The 23,029-nt window shown below is 43.4% G+C and overlaps 3 protein-coding genes and 2 non-coding genes across 5 annotated transcripts; all 5 read right to left on the bottom strand.

Moving 5' to 3' along the window:
• Positions 1 to 5,886: 5,886 nt before the first annotated feature.
• On the bottom strand, positions 5,887 to 7,351 carry LOC147939706 (uncharacterized). The gene has a single exon (XM_087462339.1). It carries the CDS (start codon positions 7,349 to 7,351, stop codon positions 6,662 to 6,664), a length of 690 nt encoding a protein of 229 aa, XP_087318465.1. The 3' UTR covers positions 5,887 to 6,661.
• A 285-nt stretch (positions 7,352 to 7,636) lies between these two features.
• LOC147939704 (small ribosomal subunit protein uS3m-like) lies at positions 7,637 to 12,665 on the bottom strand. Its single transcript, XM_087462340.1, has 2 exons — positions 11,054 to 12,665; positions 7,637 to 9,474 (listed from the first exon to the last, which is right to left on the bottom strand). Exons 1-2 carry the CDS (start codon positions 11,321 to 11,323, stop codon positions 7,879 to 7,881), a joined length of 1,866 nt encoding a protein of 621 aa, XP_087318466.1. The 5' UTR covers positions 11,324 to 12,665; the 3' UTR covers positions 7,637 to 7,878.
• On the bottom strand, positions 11,293 to 11,365 carry TRNAK-UUU (transfer RNA lysine (anticodon UUU)). The gene has a single exon. It is a non-coding gene; the product is annotated as a tRNA-Lys (tRNA).
• A 4,071-nt stretch (positions 12,666 to 16,736) lies between the features above and the next one.
• Positions 16,737 to 19,454, bottom strand: LOC147939702 (putative mitochondrial protein AtMg00920). The gene has a single exon (XM_087460745.1). The coding sequence runs from the start codon at positions 18,655 to 18,657 to the stop codon at positions 17,920 to 17,922; it is 738 nt and encodes a 245-aa protein (XP_087316871.1). The 5' UTR covers positions 18,658 to 19,454; the 3' UTR covers positions 16,737 to 17,919.
• TRNAW-CCA (transfer RNA tryptophan (anticodon CCA)) lies at positions 18,818 to 18,891 on the bottom strand. Its single transcript has one exon. It is a non-coding gene; the product is annotated as a tRNA-Trp (tRNA).
• Positions 19,455 to 23,029: the final 3,575 nt, after the last annotated feature.

Below are 23,029 nucleotides of genomic sequence, written 5' to 3'. Positions count from 1 at the left end.
AAAGTTATAGATTCTTTTCTCGAAGAAAATAAGTTATAGTTCGCTTGATAATCAGAGTTCACTTCATAGTCATAGATCACACTTTCTTCTAAACAGACTTCTATCAATCCTTTGGAGAATCCTAATCCACCCGTCTTCCCCAGTCCCTGAGCCCAGCTTGTAGCAAGCCAACTGTTTAACTTTGCTAAGAGAAGAGAGAGAAGGGAAAGACAGACGGCAGAAAGCCTTAGTTGCTATGGAGTTTGATTGCTTCCCCTGGGCCTCTGGCGTAAAAGGATTCGCACTTTTGCTAGCCCGGTCCCAATGAACCGAGCGGGGCGCACACTGCAACTTCCTGCATTCGTACTTCTGACTAGCTCCCATCCTATTCTTTTAGTCAGTCTAGCTAGTATCGGATTCGGAAAATGAAAGTGAGATCCTTGTACTGTGGTACTTTGCCTATTCACTCATCTCCTTTAGTCGCAAGGAGGCAACCCAAAACAGCAGAGCCAAACCAAACCCTAAGTCAAGCACAGTCACATCAGCACAGCACTCGAGACCAGTCTAGTACAGGCGCAGACATTAGAGTTATAGATCCACAGCAAAAGCCTACTTTGAAACCTTGGAGTACTTATTCCAGGTTATTTAAAAGGCCAAAGTCGGGTCTTTCTTTCACCTTGAATAACTATCGATAAATAAAGGGCTTTGAGAATTAACCTCACCCTTTTTCTAAGGCGAAGTAGGAAATGTAAGATAAGGATTCCGGAAGCATTGGAAAAGCAGCGAGACGGGCCTACAGTAAAAAAAAAGGTAAACTGAAGCTACATCAACTATCGAAGCTGTTGAGTCGGCGGAAGAAGTGAAATCATCTGCAGCAGCCAATTAGATTAGGAACCATCAGACTGATCAATCCCTAGTTAAAGCTATGGTTCTTTGTAGGCTCTTCCCCGGCTAGTCCTCAAGCCATGCCAGTCATAATAGAATCTCTTCCAGCCAAGGCAGTTAAAAAAGGACTAGAGTAAAGGGAGGGGCACACAAGGCTCGTTCCATACTTGACTTACGAGCTCGCCTCTATCTCTAACAAAGGAAAAGGATTCAATCCAGTCCCAAGCGTACCCGGGGCTAACCTGTTTACCGTATCCTTAGAGGTCTGCCCGTCGGTACCTCATTTAATTAAGGCGGCCCTTCAACCGCTTTTGGGGTCTTTTTCGACTTGTAATTGAAAAGCTCATCGGGAGTACGTATCCTATAAAAGCTGTTACAATCATTAAAAAAAGGTAAACCACAATGAGAAACCTACTTGTACTAGTCAGTTGATTACCATTTGAAGCAAAAAGTGCATTAAGAGTCACGATTATGCTCAGGGCGACTGCTACAGTCAGTACTGGTATGGTCTTAGTGGCTCTTGACTATTTGCATCTTTCTATGAGTTGGCTACTAGAGTAATCAAAGAGTGACGGATTCAGGAATTACTTGCTAGAGATTGGACAAGTGAGGATTATCGGGAGGGTCGCAGATTTGCTCGCGAACAACTATTCGAATGGGAAACTTCAGAGTGAAAATTCTTCTTTACCCACCCCAACTGCGATGCAAGATCTTCTTGTCGCGGACAAATGTGGAATAGCATGGCCTAGATTGTGTGTGTATTAGGTAGTTCTCTCTCTTTTATAAGAAAGAACTATTATACAACATCCCCAGGCTTTAGTTTTCTTCTCAACTCTTTCTATCCAATAGTTTACTGCTGCTTTCTTTGATTTACCCCACAAGGAAGAATCAAGCTTATCCTATTATCTTTATGCCAACTGTATTTAAATCTATCATCACATTATGGTTACACCACACCATTCGAAAGACGAACATCAAGATCACATTTCAGGGACTACAAGATTTTGAGATTGGCAGCATTAAGTAGAAAGCATTATTGTAGAAGGGCCCCCCATCCAATAGATCAGGGGTCTTGCCCTATAACCTAGTGAATAGGGAAGAACAGATCAAATATGTCTAGTTCAAATGTCTTTCCTTTGCGGCGGAGTGAACTAAGCACCAATCGGAATGCCTAGCGTGCTTGCCCCTCTTCCTTCCGCTTGCCACCTTGATCTAGCCCTCTCGCTTGACTGACACATGGAACTCTAAGCTTCAAGTGACACATCCATCTCAGTCAAACATCTCTACCACTTTATGCATCTAATTCATTCCAGGGTTGGGTCATTATAACCACTTGATCGATAGAATGGGTGGGAAGATGGAGTGAAGTTAGTTTTTCGATAGCTTCCATCGTTCCAGGGTTCGAAGGTCTGGATCCAAAGTCAGATAAGAATGTTTTGCTAATGCGGCCAAGGACAAAAAGAATGGAAAATGATTTCTGTACTAAAGATCTCAATTCAATAGGGGATTCATTGCCGAGATACAAATTGGGTTATTCCGCTTGTTGAAAAACAAGACCGAAAAAGAAGCTACCTCCTTCCGTGCGCCCCTCACTTTCTATCTTCAGATGGACAGTGAACCAAGACATGAAGAAGTGCAACAGAACGAACTTATCCTTATATAAGATGAATTTTCTCTCTCTTCTACCTATGATCAGTAGATTGAAGACCAACAACATCTCGAGAAAGAAGGAAAAGAAGTAGAATCAATCAACGACACCTAGATCATGAAACGGGCATCTCTTTCATCTGCCCTAGGATCCCATCTCTCTTCGATTATTCAAGTGATTGATAGTTACAGGACAGGGACATCTCACTCCGCCTTGATCTTTCTTTTTCTACGATACGACCAAAAGATCTCCTTAAAAATATCGAAGAGCGTATAGATCACATTTTAAGTCGAAGCAGAGGGCAGAGGGCGTAGAGTCACCGACTAAAGCAAGCCAGGAAAGGTAATTGCTTACAGACAGACCAGATTTTTGAATAGCAGCTTACTCTCAAACACCGGTATTCTGCCAAAACCATTTACTACGCAAACAAGACCGGCAACTGGTTGAGCTGATAGGACCACAGCTGAGATTGACTCAAGAGCGTCTGTGGCTAAAAGACTAGCAGCATATTCTTTCTTCAATTGGGACAGGAGCTCATTCTTTCGCAGCTTATTCGTCGTTTGGGTTAATGGATGTGGGATGGAGCTTGAACTAAGGGACCCGGGGCTTAGCCTTGATTCAAAGTGTCTAGGTACCAAGAGTAAAGGAAGGAGGGCTAACTAATATAATAGGGGTAGAGGGGCGCTAACGAGCCATAAAGGGCCCCTTTATTAGTAAGGTTGCTTGCTTGTCACACAGGTCGTCTTTGGCTCCTCTCTTTCCGCGATACGCACCTGGTAGTATCCCGCCCGGCCGTAGATCCAACTTCGAGAAGTATCTCGCGCGGGCGAAGAAGTCTGCAATAAAAGTGGATACTTGTTTTTGATAGTTAGGTTACCTTGTTGAGCGCCCGATAATCAATGCACAAGGCTCCCGCTTTTTCTGGAAAGGGGCTCCCCAACCTTTTCCCAGCAGCAATCAATATAGGGAAAAACTGCCTTGGAGGCTGGAATCAAAATAGGCCTCCATGAGTTCCTGAAATTTATTCCTGAGTTCAACCAATCCCCTTAACTAATAGATGCTAGTTGGCGGGCCATCCGCTTAACCCAGAGCCCCAGTCTAAATAGTTGGGGGTTTGGCTCCAGGCTCCAACTCGATCTTGTGGTAGACTGCCCTACTAGGGCGCACTTGGCAACTAATTCGTGGGGCATGATATCCAAAAATTCCTCAAGTACTTGCTGCACTTTCTGAGAAAGAAGTAGTCTTGGTATTGGATCCGCTCTTCTGAGAGCATGAACATCAATTAGATTCAATTCCTCTTCTTTATTCTTAAGAGAAACCCCCCCCCCCCCCCCCCCCGAACCATTCTTAAGACCACCAAGCTCTCTCGAATGAATTCTACTCTTTCTGCTTTCGAGATACAAGAGTAGGCAAATTGATCCCCCACTAAGGTGTAAAACTTTGTGACTAAATCGTCCTGAAAACGGATGCGACGGGAAGAAGTGGCATTTGTAAGTGTTGCTGACTTAACATTTAGGTTTCGGCATAACAAAGCTTGCACTGTCTTTTCGCACTTAGGCGCGCAGCGTGCCATTGGTAATGATTCTACTACGGTGCCACAAATTCGCAAGCTGATCCTAAGTAATCGTTGTTGTTCATTGGATTCCAGAGGAACTACTTCGTTAGGATTGGGGAATTGTTGCGATTCTTCCTGAATAGCCTGGATTCTCCCGTCGAGAGTCACTTTGAAAGTCGTACCTAAACTCTTACGACTGAATATGATAAAGCCTATAAAACAAAGAGCTACTATCATTTCTTCATTATAGATTGAGATCTTCTTCGAACTTAATGCACAAATAGATAGAATAGCAGCAAATAACATCTTTCTAGCATCCATATTCGTCGAACTCAATCTCATTTAGAAAGCTTATCCCCATTTCTTTTTCAGCAACTGAACGGGAAGTGGTTTAGGAAAGGACTTTTGAATCGGATGCGCTCGCCCAGCGAGAAAGGCCCTGACCCTGCCGACCAAGAAAAAAAGAGAACAAAAGGAGAAGAGAACTTCGTATTTTCCTTATTTGAGAAGAAGTACAAAGTGACTCGACTGAAAGAAGAGGTCCAAAGGAACAAAGGAGCTCGACTGTAAGGTCCACCAGGTCTCGACGAGCGACTGAAAGGAGAGGAATGGTTAACCTTGAATGCTATTAATAAATTCTACAGCAATAGTACCTCGGACTCGGAAAGTTATAACGAAAATGGCTAACCCAATAGCGGATTCCGCAGCTGCCACCGTTGGAACCAATGAAGCAAATACTTGACCCATCATATCATCCGAAGAAACGGAAAACACCAAAAAGTTCGAATTCACAGCTAATAACATTGATTCAATTGGCATTGACATAATAGGAATATTTCGTCTATTAAGGAGGATTCCCCGAATACCTAAAATAGAAATAATCATAGAAAATGTGAAATATTTGATAAGATCCATTTCGGGAACGTGGAATCTAAGAGAAATTCAAATGTTATTAGATGACAAGCTCGACCGAACACCTAAAGTCCTTGATATTTAGGTTAGGGAGACACGCGCGCATTCCTAGGCACGGGCGATAATCCAGGCAAGCTTCCCCGCAAGCCTCACAACAGACACGTCCCACCTGTCCGACCGTAGGCCCCACTGCTGCGGCAAGGCGCGGCAGCCCTGACCCTGCGAAGAAGAGCTTCCCGTCGGTTCAGGCACCATTTTTTTTAATAGGTGAGACTTCGGTGATAGGTTGTTTTTGATCCCATGAGGGATCTAGCGATTTTGCCCGTTCCCCCCCAAGAGGAGATTGGTTAGGAACGGGATGGGGCAACTTTAGCCGGTGCTGGCGCCTGCGTAAGTGGCTCAAGAGCCGCTAAAGAGAACCAATAGACACGACAGCTGGGCCAGCACCAGAAGTGGATTTACTAAATCTCCCTTATCTATTTCTGGGTAAATAAGTTGGTGACTAACAACAAAGACAAAAAAAACTTGCTACCAAGAAGACGATGGATAAGAACAAAATTAGGGTCTTTTCTCTTTCCGGTTTGACTTGAGAAAAAAAAAAAAAGAATAATTAACACCGACTAAGATCAAAGAAACTAGCAGACTAATCACTAAAAAGGCCTTTGGTTCAAATTGTGACATTTATCTTAACTTACTCAATTATCTCGTGAACTATCTGCTTCAAAAAGATAGTTGGTTGAATGAGACTGAAACCTTCTTTCTTCGAGGAGGGCACCACTTCGACTGATGCGGGCGCGGTTCCCTCGTCGTGAAATAAGTAATGAAAGGGAAGACCCGCCCCCGGTCAACTTTCTTGTTGCCTGTATAGCTTTTTAGAACAGAGATCTAGCAACGCATTCTAGGCGCAGATCATTGGTATTGGATGTATCGTTAGGTTGTGCCGAGTAAAATCTGCTCCGTTTTTTTTTTCCGTTGCAGAAAAGAGATCCCTTCCCTCTGCTTTCTAAAATGAGGAATATGAAGTCCGTGGGCTGCAGGTACTATGGATCCTCTGACTCTCAATCGGGTTGCCTTCCCTGGTCTCGCCGGTCTTACCTGTAGGTCGTGATGTGCCTTGAGATGGCCGTCTCCTGTCCTCCTGCCGGTGGGTGGGGACTCTGCTCCCGGGTTGCCGCTCTGCTGCGTCTGGCCCGTCCTCTAGGCACCTTTGGAAGGCAGGGAGTATGACAACGTACACGCTTACCTTTACTTCATAGGGCCTTCTTTCTCATCAGTTGCAGGGTTTGGTGGCCCGAAAGAAACTTGGCTTTGCCAAAAGGCCTCATCTCTGGAAGCCCGGCTCGCGAGGCGTCCCTCTCGCTGTAGGGTTCCAAAACTCGCCTCGCTCTTGGGACATGCTATCTTTCCCCTCTTTATTCTCAAGTAAAGGGTGAGTCCCATGCGTCAGTTTGTGGATCGCGGTCTCACGCACTAATCCCTACAGGCGGGTGCCCGTAGTAGGCCGGCCGCCCTACCTAAACCAATCATCATATCCGTCCCTAAGCCCCATTGCTGGAAAGGCTCGGCTTCAAAACCGTACGTGGGGCTTCCGCCTCATACGGCTCCTCTAAGGATGGAGATAGGCCCAGCCCAGGCTTGCGCGGTTAAGGTTGTTGTACACGAGAACAAAAGAGCTAGCTGATTCAGTTCCGGGGGGGCTGGTCGTCCTCCTGTGCATGGAGGAGCACCCGGAGACACCAATTAAGGAACGCACGGCGCGCGCTTTCCCCCTCTTCCCGAGCATATTCTACATCAAATCTTCGCCTCCACTCGGCGATTTGCCTATCCCGAATGGAATCAGCTCTTCGAGCCAAGTGGAGTTGGCGTTCTTGGGCCCTAATGGCCTGATCCAGGCGCGTGCTTAATTCCCCACGCCGCCCTGGATCCCCCTCGTTCTCTAGGGCCCGTTCCAGACCTTGGATTTGTTCATGACCTTCCCATAATAGGAGATTCCGCGCTCGCACAGAGGCGGAACTCTCTATGTCGTTGTACAACGACTCTACCGACGTATTGAGAACAATCTCGTTACCCTCGGTAGATGGAGGTAGGTCAAGATTAGGAATAACAAATAATCCAGCAGGGTCCATTATAAGTCTAACAAGACTTAACGTCAGTTGAAGAAAGATCCAAATATGCCCCAACTTCGGGGCGATGAAGAAGACAAAAAAAACGAAGCCATAGTAAGTGCTTCGTTTCAGATCAATTCTTCGCAGCAATCGCTTCGAGCTACCCCCTCGGTGAAAAACCGTAATACGCCCTGAGGAATTCCTACCAGCAGACTTTCCTGTACTCAAAGTCAATTGTCTAAGTGCTCTTGCTCTCCCTGATCTCATTGTCTATCTCGTAATCATTTGATTCCGTCTGACTCCTCCTACTCCTCCTTTCCGAAAAGATCATCCTTGGTCCTTTTGACATAAGATTCTCGGCCCGCTTTCTCTCTATTAACCAATTACGTTACGACCACTGAACAAACTTGGTTGACGAACATGGTTTATGAGCCGCTAATGTAGCGGCTTGTCGAGCATTTGCCAAACTCACACCATCCATTTCAAATGGGATTTGTCCCGTGGACACACGAGCAATCCAACCCGTAGGATTTCCTTTTCCTCTTCCCATTCTTACTTCTGTGGGTTTACCGGTAATAGGTAGATCCGCGAAAACTCTTACCCATATCTTACCATTTCTTCGGAATTGTCCGCTCATAGCACGATGGAAGTGTCCGATTATAGCCCGACGCGCTGCTTCAATGGCTCGATATGAAAGACGACCAGCTTTACAACTTTTAGTGCCATATCTTCCAAAACCCAGTTTTGTACCATCCGGTTTGCAACCCCTACTACATCTGCCTTTACGATATTTACTATATTTCGTACGTTTCGGATATAGCACGTCCCCCTTTTTTTTGACTATATGAAATCCACACTTTGACACCTGAGATTCCGTAACGAGTAGATACTTCCGCAGGAGCATAATCGATTTTCTGGTTAAATACATTACGAGAAGTTTTTCTATGCTTATAGCATTTAGTTTGAGCTTTTTCTGCTGCGTCTTTTAATCGACCGGAAAAACATATACGGATTCCCTCCACCCTTTTTGGAATCTCCTTCACTATTTTAGCAAAAATGGAATGAAATGATCTTCTTTTGTTCTTCAGTTGAAAAGAGATGTCTTGAGCAATCGGAGAAGCGCTTTGATAAACAGATTTTATTTTTACTGACTCAATTAAGGTCTTAGTGTTTGTTCTATTAGACAAGAAAGATCGCATTTTTTTGACTTCGTAAAAATCAGAGTTGTACCTGTACGGAATTCCTCTCTTTCTCAGTATGATCTCTATCATCATATCTATTACCTTTATCAATTCTTCTATCCCACCTAGGTTTTTGAATTTCTCTATCAATTCCATTACCTTATCCTTACCCATGAGGTTCCAACATTTGACCCTTAATTGATTGAGGAGTTGTTCCCGGGCATCAAGGTTATTATACACCCCAACCCCATCTCTTAGAAAGAAAAAGGTAGCACCGAAGAATGGAAAGAGCGAGATGGTGGTTTTAGTTGTTCCCGCGAAGCGAAGATCATTCGCCAAGCGAATGAAGTGGGTCAACCTATTTTTGGCTTCGGCCAAACACTTTTTCTCGCTGGTCGAGCTTTCTACAAAAAAAGCGATACGAGAACGTATTCTCTTCTGTAAGCTTCTTCCCTGTGCATTCGCTCTCCCCATCGTAGATGGTTCAGCGGCGCACGGTGCCACGAAATGATTGAGAACTACGGCGGGGTCGAAATTCATTTGGTTCTTTGTATTAAAAAAGTATTGCATGACCAAAAAATTCAAGGAGGGGCGCACTGCAGGGAGGGTCCGTAGATAACTCGTCGGGCGGTCGGAGCGGGACTTCTTTGGGAAAAAGAACTTGAATAACTTCGTTTTTTTGAAGGAGTCGTCATTTTCTATCAGAAACGCTATGTCATTTACAACCCCGGCGTATTTCGGATGCTTGAAGGCCCCGCTGATCCGAAGTGATTTAGAAAGATTCTTCTTTATCGAGGGTAATCGGTCATGATATCCATAGCGTTGTTTTTTTTTCGGCCAACCCCGGATTTCGTTTTGCTTCTTTCGGTCGTCGAGCCTGATCGACTCGACTCTTTTCCTTGCCCCCCGGCCTCTCACTTCGTTTCGTTCTTCTTCTGTATCGTCGCTTGAATGAAGACTCCCGATCGGCCCGGCTTTCCCGAATGTCGTCCACCATCGGCCCTTCTCCTTTCCGGGTCTAGTTTTTTCACGTCGTTTCAGTCGTCGTGGTCGACGGGGAAGAAAGAAATGAATGAATGTTCTTTTAGGAAAATGTAGAATAATACACCTACCGAGACGAAAGCCGAAGGTGAGTCTCGTAGGTGGACGTATCGAACCGAAATAAGATCTCAGATTGACATCTTGATACACAAATTTACCATAATAATAAATAGAGTCAATAGTGACCCCGCCGTAGAAAGAGCCGCTTCTTTTTTGCTTGATAGGGGGGCTTCCATTCACCAACAAAGACTAAAAGTGCTCTCCGAACCGTGCTGGATAGTCACCCATCACACGGCTCTCAAACCCAACCTATAGTGGATCCCGGGAGACAAAGTCAAAGCGCTTGATCCTTTGCCCCATACTTTGAGATGCTCCTCCCCGCGCAGCGACGCTGCTCGTGAGAGGCTTAGCTTTAAGTTTAAGCTGCTATCGTTCGGTTCGGATAAGTCAAGTCCCTTTGATCGGTTCGCTCAGGTGGTCTTATCTTCCCTAACGTTCAGAGTCATTTTGGTTTGAGAAAGGAGCACCGGCCGAGCGCCCTGAATGAATAAGAAATGGACAGGAGAGAGAATCAATGATTCTTATTCAACCGAGTTGAAGCTAGCAACATGTTGATTACACACCGGAGGTTAGTAAGAACTGAGGGGCAATGCCCTCCTAACCTAAGTAGGCTACCCGCGCTGCGAAGCAACTGGTACTTGATTGGGGCGGGGGGCGGTTTGGTTTCGTGCAAGGCCCTCGCAACAGGAAGAGGCAGTTGTCATTAACCTTTCCCCTTTATTGATATAAAACAAGCTGACTTACCGGCAACAAGCACCTTTTTTTCTCAAAGTCAAGTTTCTCGCTTGTTTCTTTAGAAAGATTGCAGCCTTAGCGAAACAACTTATCCTTTTCTACGAATCTTCCCTTTATTGAGCAAAATTCTATCTATATTTCTTCCCGGAATATTTTTCAATTCTATCATTTGTTTGACAACTTAAACTAGGCTTCATTTTAGATAGGTTTTCGGTCTCTTAATCAAAATCGGTCAGGGGTGCCGTCGGAACGGTCGGTGGCTGCTTAGTCTCATCCGAGAGTCTAATCTCTTTGTACTGCTTTTTTTCAAAGAAAAAAAGAAGAAGAAAGGGGTCGATTTAGGCTCCTTCCCTTCCACTGCATAGCTACGCTAACAGGTACTACGAGCCCTCTGTCCCACACATCTAACCAGCTCGCGTGGTTCACCGGTTCCACCAAAAACTCTCATTTGTTAAAACGGAGCATAGTGCGCTTTAGGCGCCGAGCGAGAAACCTCTCTTCTTTCGTTTCGGTTTATTCACTATCTGAAACTTAGCACTTGTTTGATTTTTCTTATTGGGCGGCGGCGTTCTTTTTTGAAGTCTATCCGAACCGAATTAGCACTTCTCAGATCAGACTAGGCCTCCCCCGCAGAGCTGGGCGCCGGGGACCTGGATGCGCTAGCGATCGGCGCATAGGGGGGGTTAGTTGCCCGGGTTTCTCGGCCTGGTATCCTACACCTCGTGTTAATGATATCTACATTCAACTGTGCCCCGGAGACACGGTCGAAGCACGCCCATCCAGTGTGCTTCTTTCACGACATGCTCTGGTTCCGGGTGTTTTCCAGTGGTCTTCTAGCGTTAGAAGAAGTCGTGTCCGTCCCGGACATCTGCAACGTCCTCCCACGCTTTTTTTAAAATATAGGATAAACTGAAGGAAAAGACTTACCCATTCGGTGAATTTCGCGGTCGCCCTCACTGAACCGATTTGAATCTGAACTACGATTTTTTCCAAGTCTTACCGAAATCGGATTTCCTTTTCGTGCCATATTTTTTGACTTTATGGATTTCTGTCCCTTTTTTCTTCCCGGTCCAATATTTGTTCTCGAAAGTCTGAGTTTACGTGTACTCTCCAAATTTATGACCAACCTTCCCCTCATTGATCTTAGAACGCTACTACGCATCTTTACTATATAGTGTGGTAAGGTAGGTTTGGGTATAGCAGGACTTGAACCTGCGACCATTAGGTTAAAAGCCCAATGCTCTACCAACTGAGCTATACACCCAAATAAAGATGTAGTAGTCAATTAAGATTGGTGCGGAAAAGAGAAAGAGGTCTCAACAAGCATTAACTAGTTGATGCTGATCGAACTCTCAGTTCGAAGCTCTTCGCCAACATGTTACGAGGCTCCAGTCTTAGGCGGGTCACCATTACTTGACTTAGCTTAGAAAGGCGAACATCTGGGCAAGGGAAAGCGCAGTGCGCTTGGTCCTTTCGAACCAGTCTTTATAAACCTGGTGCAAATGGCTTTCGATAGTTGCATCGTAAACGGGCATCCAATAGATTCTACTCATAAAGAGATAGATCAGTAGTTTAGGAATGTATGCTTGCTTTCTTTTTTTTTTCTTTCCTTTCATCGGAAAATCAACAACCTAATTCAACTCACTTCTTTTACCGGGCGGTGGAAGACTAGGGATATATCATTTAATCAGGAAGGGCATCACCAGCTACAGTAGTTGCATTCTCACCAGCCTTCATAGCAAGATTTCATAAGGAGTATTTACTTAGGAGGGCTATAGATAAGATTCTAAGGTAGGGTTCTATATAATCTATTTATTTCCTGTTGAGGATAGTTTAATAATCTCATAGCGCATCGACGTAGATCGCCCAGTTGGTTCTAGGTGGGGTCTCGAGTAAGGGTAGCCGCACTCTCCTTCTTTTATAACAAAAAGCGGAGGACCTTCCCTCTTAGCTCTTAAGGAATTCTGAAACCTATACACGTTGTTAACGAGCTAACCTAACTAATATAGATAGAAAAACCTGAGCAAAGTAGCTAAGGGACTAGGTCGGTTATTTCAGTTCCGAGGAAAGAGAGGACTAGAACTAATTCTTATAAGCTAATGTGCGATACGCGTTACACGTGTTAAGCATATACGCGTGTAACATGTTCATATGTATGTTCATTTACATGTTCACATCAGTGGTAGCTTGAACAAACAACAATTTCTCCCTTCTCACATAGCATGTCTCATTCATATTCAAAGCAGACTGTCTTCATGCTCAATCAGTAGCAAGTTTACTTCATCCCCGGGGACCGGTCCAGTAGAGGAGCGGAAACGACTCTGTTATCTTGCATTCCTCATTCGCATTAGAGCATTAGAGTATGAATATAAGCAAGCTTTCCTTATTCCGAAATCTAAAAAAAAAGAGCTCTAGAAGTTCAGTCGGTGTTCTCTCATCTCTTAATTAAGATATTTCTTAATCGAGAATCGTGAGACTCGCCCAACCTAGTAAAGGGGCTTGAATCGGTATTTTGTTTAGGGAGAAACCCTACTAAGGAAAGGATGAGATATAGCATTAACTCCACTTGTTGGTATTCGTTGGGACGCATGCTTGGAACGGCCTCTAAGGGGTTGTTGTATAACAAGTGCATAATGTCCACTAGAACGTCCGTGTATTTTATCATCAACCTAATGAATGAATTTCAAGATATAGGGCTTTCCTATTATCACAGGCTGTTCAAAAGGATCTCCTGTTCTTCCATAAAAAAATCTGCTTTTTCCTGGATACTCGGGTTCAAATACCCATGGATTCGCTGTTTGCTTACTGGCTTCATATAATTCAGAAAACACTAGTTTTCTCGAAGCCTCTTGTTCATATCTCTCATCAAAAGGGGCTATTCGATAATGTCTATCTAGCAGACTTCCCGCTAACCCAAGCGAGCATTCAAATATCTGTCCTACATTCATTCGTGAGGGTACTCCTAATGGGTATGGGTTGAAGACCATATCCACGGGTCTTCCCGCTTAGGAAGAATTGCGAGCCGGAGTTTTGTTTTAGTCCATACAATGCCTTTATGAGTCTACTAACTAGATGTGAAGAAACTGATCACCCTGGCGAAGGTGTAAACTAAACCCGACTCTAAATCTAGAATCGTTTTCCATTCATAAAAGCATTCCCCACATCTCACTGGAACTTAGTATCAAGGGCTACAGTAAGAAAGACAAGAGAAAGGTAAGATGCCGTGGTGATCTAAGCCGTCAACGAGCAATTTGTCTCAGTTGAATCCAAAGAAAGAGGGCGAAGAAACTCATTAATTCATTGATGAGGGCTAGGCCCGAGAGAAAATCAATATGAAAGGGAAGGAGATATTCAGGTGGGTCGAATCCATAAGGTCATAATCGAGTTAAGCTTGCGCTTACGTTTTACAGCATTGAGAACTTCGAATCATCCTCCACAACCCTAACCTCACAATCAAATCTTTTCAAATTCTCTTTTTAGCTGTGATTTGAATGTCTAAAGTTTGTCTTCAACCTCCCTGGTTTCGACATGGGTTCAAAACTCCCGGTTAAGATCAAAAGTAGGAGCTAATTCGTCTATCACAGGTAGTAGCTCACCCGCCTCTCTTTCTCAAGTGAGACAAAGGCATTCAAGTTGGACTGCTAAAAGACATATCTTACCTTTACTTTACATCGCATTTATTCTTTCAGAACCTTACTATCTATTGAGCTTGAACTACTAAATCTCTATTATTACATACCAGGGTTTACTACAGTTTCACTGCCCTGAAGGGAGCTAGCCCTGCTTCTTCTTCAGTGTTTGCTAACTGCTTCTGTGCTTAATCCCGCATGATAAGAGGAGGTTTCTGAAACGGACACGGACTCAAAACTCCCTGAGTCTATACCTAGTGAACTCCCTGGGGCTGAGAAGAAAGCTTATAATTCGATTGGAACATTTACTTCGAGGGCACTCATAACTAAAGTACTGGGGAGCGGTTTGTTGCCCTTGTAGGTAGTCCTTGTTGGAGAGTCATAGCTTATCTCAATTGAGAGTCCTGCGCTGCGTCTTATCTAGACCGCTGCCAGCCGGATTGAAATTCCAGTTGTTGGAAGAGCTACTGCAACTAAAGCAACAGATACTAGAACTATTGAATTCACAGCTACTTCTGCAACTAACTACTGAGACTCTTACTTGAATCATTTATGGAACTCTCGTTGGAGCCTGTTCTTTCTTCTACGAAGCCTCCTGTAAAGGCATCATTTCCATCCGTCTCAGTTAAAGGCTTCAGTTGTTGAATTACCTGGAGTTTCCTCAACACCCACTACTAGAGAAAGTGAAGATGGTTCATTTACAGACCCTGTCACTCTTTCTTATCCTGTAGTTTCATATGGAATGGTTTCAGCTTCCTCTACTCCTACTAGGTCTACTTAGCCTTTTATTCCGAGGTGGCTTGCTTTCCTGGGGCTGCTAGTCTTTCCTATCCCTATGGTGTAAGGAATGCTTACTATCCTATTTATTAGGTAACTCCCCTTCTCCTCTCCTTTCTTAGCTCTAGGCTTCAGCTTTCCTTCATTACAGTGAATGTAAGCAACACACCCAAATCTCCTGAGATATGAATAAGTAGGGACTGATTGAAACCATACCTCATCTGGAACATGGAAATTGATTGCTGTGGAAGGGTATTTGTTGATGATGTGCACAGCTGTGTTTGCAGCATCTGCCCTGAAAGTCTTGGGAAGTCCACACTCACAAAGCATACTTCTGATCTTTTCAATGATTGTGCGGTTCATCCTTTCAGCTACCCCGTTTTGTTGAGGGGTGTATGCACATGTCTTACAATCCCATTTCTCCAATTTACAGATCTTCCATTAAGGGATCTAACATTAAGGGATCTAACATTGATTTACCATTCCTCCTATGAAGTGAACAACTAACCAAACCTTTCTTCCTTGGCTTACTTGGCTTCCCTTGCTTTCCTACCATTCCCAACTAACCTACTTTCCTAGTTCTTTGATTCTGATATTCCTATTCTTGGGATTACTAGTTCTCACATTCCTCTTTTCTTTCTGGTTTCCCGGATTTCTCTTCTTCCTACTTTCTTTGCTCTCCTGGCTTTCTGGATGTGAGGGTTAGAACTATCTCTAGCTCTCCCAGCTAAGATGTACGATGTCTGATACCGATTCAAGCTCACTCAGAGATATATGATTTATGTGTTCTATGGGTTTGAAAACAGGGATGGTAGGGTTTCTTCCATTGAAAAGAAAGAAAGCTTATTTAGGACCTCTGAGACCGTTTAGCTCTTATTCCTCTTTGGAAGTTACTTTGTGATGGGATTTTGGGTCTTCTGTGAGAGATCATTCTATTAAACGAATAAAGTGAACGTTTCCGGACGTTTTCTGGTTGGGAGAGCGTACAAAGCAAGGACTCGGAGGTCGGTGTAGTTAGGATAGTAATATAACCTATTACCTATTGGTAACCTATTGCTGTACGTATCCCCTATAAGATCTTGTCCAGCATCTTTGTCTAGCTAATCTTAGGGACTGTAAGCAAAGGATGTCACTATAGCTAACCTTCCCAAGTAACAGTACCTAATTTGACCAATTTTGATTTTATAAGAAAACAAGGAAAGTCAACTACCCTATTCCCAATTCCCAAGCCAACCAAACCAGGGAAGCTAGGTCCAACCATTACCCTTTTCGAGCAGACTCAGAAAAAGAAGAAGCCAACCCAGATCCTTATTCGCGGTAACAGCTACTTTTTCTGCTTCTTCGGTTGTTGCCGCCTAATTAGCTACGATCAATGAAAATCTCTACAGAGAAGAAAGCTGTGCCCATATATCTATAAGCAGCGCTTTGTCCTTTCTATATAAGCTGCACTACGCTGAATGAGAAAAATTTGCTGCTCCCATCTATTTGTTGTGGGGCATCCCCGTTCCCAATGACTGTTCCTGGAGTTGGAGGAAATTGCTGAACTTGAGGGACACCTTTCATCCGGTCGGTAATGGGAAAGGTACTTTTCTTTGGTTCGACAACAGGCATCCGTTAGGTCCCATTGTTCAAAAGTATAGTAGTAGAATCTGTTATGATACAGCTATTCCGGTCTATGCCAAAGTCAACACTATTATTGAAGAAAACGGCTGGAAGTGGCCGGCGGTTAGATCTTTCAATAGGCCCCCTCTTCGTTTCACTCGAGCCTCTTTGCCCCTCGAGTCCACTCAAGAACTACTTGACTGACTAGCGACAGGGAGATTTGAAAGACTGATGGAGAGCACACCCGCGAACTATGGAACAAGGTTACCCCCACACTGAAGAAAGAGTACAACAAACAATAAGGATAAGATGAATGCAAGAGATAGAAAGGCCTTTTTCGAGACAAAAGAGGCTTACGTATCTTCTTCCCTTATCAGAACGCTTTGACCCTTTGCCCATAGTTACAGAGATTCCAGATTCGCGGGAATCAATAGAAAGAATTTATTTGTGGACAGAAAGGTAGCTTGCTTACTTAGTGCTTGTACTAAGGAAAGATTACGACTCCGATAGATAACCAAAGAGCAGACAGGAGCAAGCCAGAGACCTATTACATATGAGCTAGCGAATACCTCAGCTACAGGAGTGGAAGAATTTGAGTTAGAAGCTCTAAAGAGAGTCTCCTTTCCGGACTTGAAAGCGATTAAAGGCAGATAGAATTAAGGCGAAAGAAAGCCCAGAAAGCAGCTATTTCCCGTATTCCCAGCCGAAAGGGCATTCTCTTGAAGAAAGACCGTAGAGCGAAGGCGATATATGATATAGCCAGGCCAGGAAGGCCCATGTTTCCTCCATGAGAAGGTACAAAGACATTGCTGCTCAGTGAGACAATGTTGTCAATAGCAGCCAGAGCAGAGGACTTATTGATATATGGTGAAAGTTCGCCTTCTTGTGCCAACATCTCCCTACTAACTAGATTTAGAAATTCTAGCGCAAGTGGCTGCAAAGACTAGAAAGCCAATGAAGAAAATAGTTCAAATGAAATCCTATCCCGTAATGGTTGTCAACGAGAGAAGGCTTCAGGGTAGCTTCTGGAGTTCTTAGAGAAGGCTTACTTCAAGAGGTTCTTAAGAAGGAGTTTCAAACTGACCTTTAGGCACTGACGTGACTCTTCCACTTGTTGATTCAGTCGAGAACAACATCTGCTCTGTGAAAGCTTACCGGAAACTCTCACCAGAAGGTCAAATCTGTGCAGTGTAAGCTTGATCTCTTTGAATTGGGTATTCCCCCAACCTGTCAAACAAAGAAAGCTAGTATAGGCATGAAAATAGCTTGCTTAGAGAGCTTCCCTTCCCCTTACAGGCAAGCTTGAACTTCCCTTCCTAACGAGCCAACAAGTTAGAGATGTAAAGACGGTTCCTTACCAGGAGTCAATCCCACAAGAATCCTAGCTTGATTGGTTTGATGTAAGCGAATGCGAGTACAGGGAAACGAGACAGCTCACAACAAAGCTTAGGCTCACTTCTGACCGAAAGTCCAATTCAATCATTCAAAGCTCACTGAGCACTTCTTTCCTTAGTTTGAGGACGTTAATGAGTTTCAAAGGATAATAGCTGATCTAGAAAACCTGAAAGTCTCTATATCAGACGAGGATCAATACTGATGTCCTTACCAAAACAGAATTCAATTCAACAGCAAAAGAAGGATAGCTTGATCCTCAATGCCTTTGATCATCTTTTTCTAGGTAGGGAATTGCTTATCTCGGTAAGCTAAGAATGTTAGAAACAAAGAACTAGGACAGAACGGGAAATGGAGAAGGAGGTTAGAATCAAAGAACAGTAAATGGAGAAGGAGGTTAATGTGTATTTCATTCTATCTACATTTGAACTAATTGAGTGTATCCAGTCTTATCCATTAATGTAATTACAAGAAGAATAGTACCAAGCATGTAGGTTATAGTTTTCACTTTACTGGGTGAAGGTTTCTGTAGTTCAAGTGGGTCAAAAGTGGTTTGCGGAAACATATCTCTAATAATTCGATTGAGAGGCTCCTCGCACTCACATGGACTTAAACTTTTGTGTATTATACAAACATGATTCACATACACATCTCGTGTATATTGCAATACATTTGGTAAATTATCTGAAAATAATAATGAAGGTTTGTTCAAAAGAGGTCCAGGAGCTATTTCCATTAACACTGTTATACTGAACAGTATACAAAAGAAGACTGCAGTGCGAGAATTTATGGAGGATGATAATGCATTTGAGATATTCTGCTGAACACTTTCATATCTTTTATGTAAAACATTTTTGATGAGAAAATCACCAGTAGTATCCAAACACTTTAATCCAGATGATGGGAAAATGCTTTGTTTAAACCTACTACGAAGTATGCTTAATAATGAATTATTACCAGTTGATCCATATGGTGATGTGAAATCTAAGTTTAGGTTTTTGATATAACTATGAAGTATATTAGGTAGTATTACTTTCTCTGTTGAGTTTGTACCACTGGTCTGATGTCTCAATTTCTCTCGCGTTAGGATATGAATTGGATTTTCTGTGGAACTGTTGACCAATGGTCCTCTAAATAAAGGAGATTTCATTTTCATATCTAAATTCACCGATATGTATAGAGCACCACAGGTCAGAAGTAAGAAAGATAATATATATGTCTATTGGTTAAATCAATTCTGGCGAGAGATCAAATTCAGATTACTGTTCAATTATTTGAGTTCAGTCTAATTTTCGACCTAACAAGAGCAACGGAATCACGCTCTGTAGGATTTGAACCTACGACATTGGGTTTTGGAGACCCACGTTCTACCGAACTGAACTAAGAGCGCTTTCTTATCACAATTGATAAGACTGTAAAGACGAGGATTCTTTTTTTTTTTTATAACCCCAATAAATATTCCACGCCTATACTATCATATATAATATGAGAAATTGAAAGATTATCTATGTCCAATTTGAATCGATTACCAAGCCATGTCCCCTCATGCTATATGAGACTGAACTCTCAGTTTGTATATGTGGAAAGAGACCTAAGAGAACTGAAACTGACTTCTAACCTAGGCTCTGACTCTCTTATTTTGACTTCTTTCCTTCTTTTCCCGTAGGATCTCCCAAGAAAAAGCCAATATCCTGAGAGTGATCTATAAATTCCCACGAAGGCCAATCAGCATCACTAAAACAAGAGCAAGTTGAGAGGAAGGTGTCAAGTGCAGACAATTCAGAGAAGATATCTCAACAATCTTTTGAAAGCGTTTAATAGGAAGGAATAGAAACTTGAATCTAAACCTTCTTTTCTATCTAAGGTCTCATCAGAAATTGTGAAAGTTCACTGAGTAAGCTATGTCAGGTCTGGTTATGCTAGCAACCACCAAGAATGCTAGCTACGATAGAGATGAGGATTAACAAAGTGGAACTTACAACAGCAGAGCAGACAAAGAGGACCCATAAGTTACTATGGGAGAAGGGATAGGTTCTTTCCATGCCAGCCTTGACCAATAGATCAGTAATGTTTTGAGAAAGATAGAAGCAGAAGTTCTACTCACTTTTTGACCAAGATTGAGCCAGATACTTTATAGAAAAGATGGCATTTTTGATGCATACTATTCATCAATATGAAGAGGATTGGACCATGTGATTCTAAGATCATCAACATATACTAGAATGTACAGAGCATGACCACCGCTCAGAAAGAGAGAGAGAGAAAGAGACCGTAATGTCTGAGAGAAAGGAGAGATTGAAAACGGAAGCAAGCGGAGGGATAGGAGAAGAGAGAAGAGAGATTGTAGCGATTTACTGTATCTGAGTGCAACACAAACAATACTAAGACCAAGATCTTCCGACTTCTTTTTCCAATGTATCTTTGTTGAAGATGAATCTCAAACAACAAAACTAAGGGATATGGCATTCATTTTCAAATGAACTAACTAATACTGCTTCCAATCAACATATTTCGATTTCAAACCACGAATCCCCCCAACACAGCAATCCAAACTTGACACAACTGGAACCTCACATTCCAAACCCAAATTAGCATTCGAATAACCAGATTTATATATTTTCCCATCAGCTCAACATCAGAGGAATATTAAGGGAATAGTGAAGGGGATCTTATACCTGAAGCTGTTTCCAAGGAGATCCACGCCATGGACCAGTTTCCTGATATGTAGAGAAGACAATCCCCTGAAACCAAGTAATCCGCGAAGAGTCCTCAGTCTCTAGCAATTACTAACCGTTAGCAAAGAAAGAAACCTACTTGACTCAGCGGTTAGAGTATCGCTTTCATACGGCGAGAGTCATTGGTTCAAATCCAATAGTAGGTAACTGCTTTCCTTCTGTTGCTTGTCTGAGACTTTCCGCGTATATGATAGAACGATAGATTGAGACTCTATGTCCCTTTTTGATCCCTAACTAGGAATAGATGGGTGACTGTTAACCACGAGACTTCGCTCTTGATATACCGGCAAAAGTGAGCAATCCCATTTTCCTTCGTAAGAGTACATCAGGAATCACAAACTGTCTCTTGATATAGCGAGGATTTGATGCAACCCTATTTTCCTTCGTAAGAGGACAGTAGGAATCACAAACTGTCTCTTGATATACCGGCAAAAGAAAGAAACCCTATTTGAGCTCTACGGAGGACAGTAGGAATCCAAAACTTTCTCTTTATATAGATGGAAAAGTGCATTTTCTCTTCTCGTATCTCAGTAGCTAAGAGTTCTCATGGGACAATGGAACTCCATCCATCAACCGAGAAACACAACTTGCCTCAAAGCGCTTCTTTATTCAAAAATAATATATTATGAAATGAATCCACATACAAACGTGGGCAGGTCTGCTCATTATTTGTGTTCGTACATTTATTCATTATTGCAATACAAATAACACCTCCACTTTACTAGTGATGGAGGGGATTCGCGCCGGATGGAACAAGGCGTTTTGAACCGTATACTACTGTTGCTGGAATGAAACGCAGCCTCGGAACAGAATTATGCTGCTTGCTGGGCCCTGATGGTGGAACCGGCATTTTTGGGGGGAAGAAAGCGGCCCCCTTTTGCGGCAGAGTGGGCAGCATCGCTTTCCCTCGTGTAGCTATGATGCCATTCAGAAACAACACAAGAAAAAGAAAAAGCAGTATTTCGCGGATTCTTGCCATCACTGGAAAACAAATTGAGCTGTAGGCATCAAGGTAAGGGAACGAGATTATATACTGCTGCAGAAGCGGAATCGAGGGGGTTGGTTGGAAGGTAAGGATAGCGTGGATTGGCCGATTGGTTGGAAGGTAAGGATAGCATGATTGACTGGTTGCGGGTCCTTTGGATCATGGGCCACAGCTACTTGGGTAGAGACCGCTGAACATCATTTGGACAGGCCGAGGCTATATGGGCTGCGCGCCTTTTTATGGCTGTCATTTTCTGGGCTATTTGGATGGACTCAGATCCTTTCATGTAGGAGATAGATGGAAAGCAGCTCTCTAGCAACAAACAGTACGGAGGGAACAACTGACCTCGAACTGACCTAACACTGAAGACCTAACCTCGAAGCTGTCTGGGTCTTTGGTAGTCCAACTACTAAATCTATAGAGATGCCTTCCCAAGATCTCTTCGGTACGGGTATGGATACACTCCTCTTGGCACTTCTTCCAGTCGAGTTGCTAAAGCACCTCTCCTCTGCCAAGCTCTCGGTGGATTCGAACCACCAAACAAGCCACTTCCCCTTGAATGCTCTGATACCAGAACCAGTCTCTCTCGGGATCTAAACCTGTATTATCTGAGCATCGTATATATAATAGAATCATAAGCTGGATCTATTGTTTCACCAAAAAATGCAATTGCTCCAGGTCAACTTCTCCCCCCGCTGCTACTGGAGCTACTGGATATCGACCTAAGAGATTACAGTACAGGAGAGGCTGATACTTGACTAAATAGATCAAAAATGAGGGACTCACGGTAACATAGAAACTCTTTGGATTTTGGAAAGGAATCGATAAGCCAGAGGGGATTACTCCTCTCTGTGCTGGAATGTATGGGATTGATGGATGGACAACTTCTGGGAGTAAACTGGAATACCTGCTACCCACCATGGCAGATTTGACTAGCCAAAAAAGCAGGGGAGTTTTCCTTTCTTTTATAAGTGAATTCCTGAGTTGGTAGCTTCTAGTGTGCTGCTAAGGGCAAAGCTTTTCCTAGTTTGAAAACTAATCATACTCCCGCGACGAGATAGGTAGTTATGCTCAGCGGGGCCCGGCTATGTGATCAGATTTTCTTTGGCTATTGGGGCAGAGGACCGGATGTCGCCTTCTCTCATGTACTTGCTCAATAGAGTGAACAGGGGCATCACGACTACTTTTTTTTTTCTTGTCTCATTCCACGAGTCCTCAAAAGGGGAGAAGAGGCAACTGCCGCAAAATGTACCACGCCCACGCCGAGGAACGCTAGTTAGTCGACTAAAAGGTCTGCAAGCCTCACTTCTGTTTGTTAGTAGAGATTCGATCTAATTGAAATATTCTATGACGGGATCCCCGGCTCATCGCAAGGCAGTTGCTTCAGCCGTCAATTTCCCTTTCCCAGTCCTCCTAAACCCCTTCTTCGCACTTCCGTCGTCTTCCTTAGCAACGCCTCCACTGCTCTGATAATAACTACAGTACTCATCTCCGCCGTAGAAGCTTGTTCCTCCGATGTTACTAGAGATTGGTGCTCGCCTTACACCAATAAACATCTCATCAGCCGATTTCCTCATAAATACAACAGAATCACCAGCGATTAGCTTCTTATTGTTCACGAACTTGCTCCATCCGGTGGTTAACAAGTGCCTCCTCGGTGTGGTTCGACTTGACGAAGAGCCTTTATGCCAACAACAACTGCTTTCGAAGCGGAGCTTTTGAGTGTTTTTTGGGCTGCTGAAAGTTTAAGCACCAACAGGTGAGAGTGGAATTTGAAACTGACTGTAGAGAGGTGGCGGAGGCAATCA

The sequence above is a fragment of the Camelina sativa genome, chromosome 8 (genome assembly GCF_030686135.1).
Source record: "Camelina sativa cultivar CO46 ecotype springtype chromosome 8, ASM3068613v1".
Lineage (NCBI taxonomy): Eukaryota > Viridiplantae > Streptophyta > Magnoliopsida > Brassicales > Brassicaceae > Camelina > Camelina sativa.
The sequence above is the reverse complement of the archived record's forward strand: the minus strand, read 5'-3'. Positions and strand labels throughout refer to the sequence as shown.

Excerpts from the sequence above, each read along its gene's own strand:
- LOC147939706 (XM_087462339.1), bottom strand. The coding sequence starts at position 7,351 with ATGAGATCAGGGAGAGCAAGAGCACTTAGACAATTGACTTTGAGTACA.
- LOC147939704 (XM_087462340.1), bottom strand. The coding sequence starts at position 11,323 with ATGGTCGCAGGTTCAAGTCCTGCTATACCCAAACCTACCTTACCACAC. Across the intron at positions 9,475-11,053 it reads ATTCAAATCGGTTCAGTGAG|TATTATTATGGTAAATTTGT; the intron begins GGCGACCGCGAA and ends ATTGACTCTATT.
- LOC147939702 (XM_087460745.1), bottom strand. The coding sequence starts at position 18,657 with ATGAAAATGAAATCTCCTTTATTTAGAGGACCATTGGTCAACAGTTCC.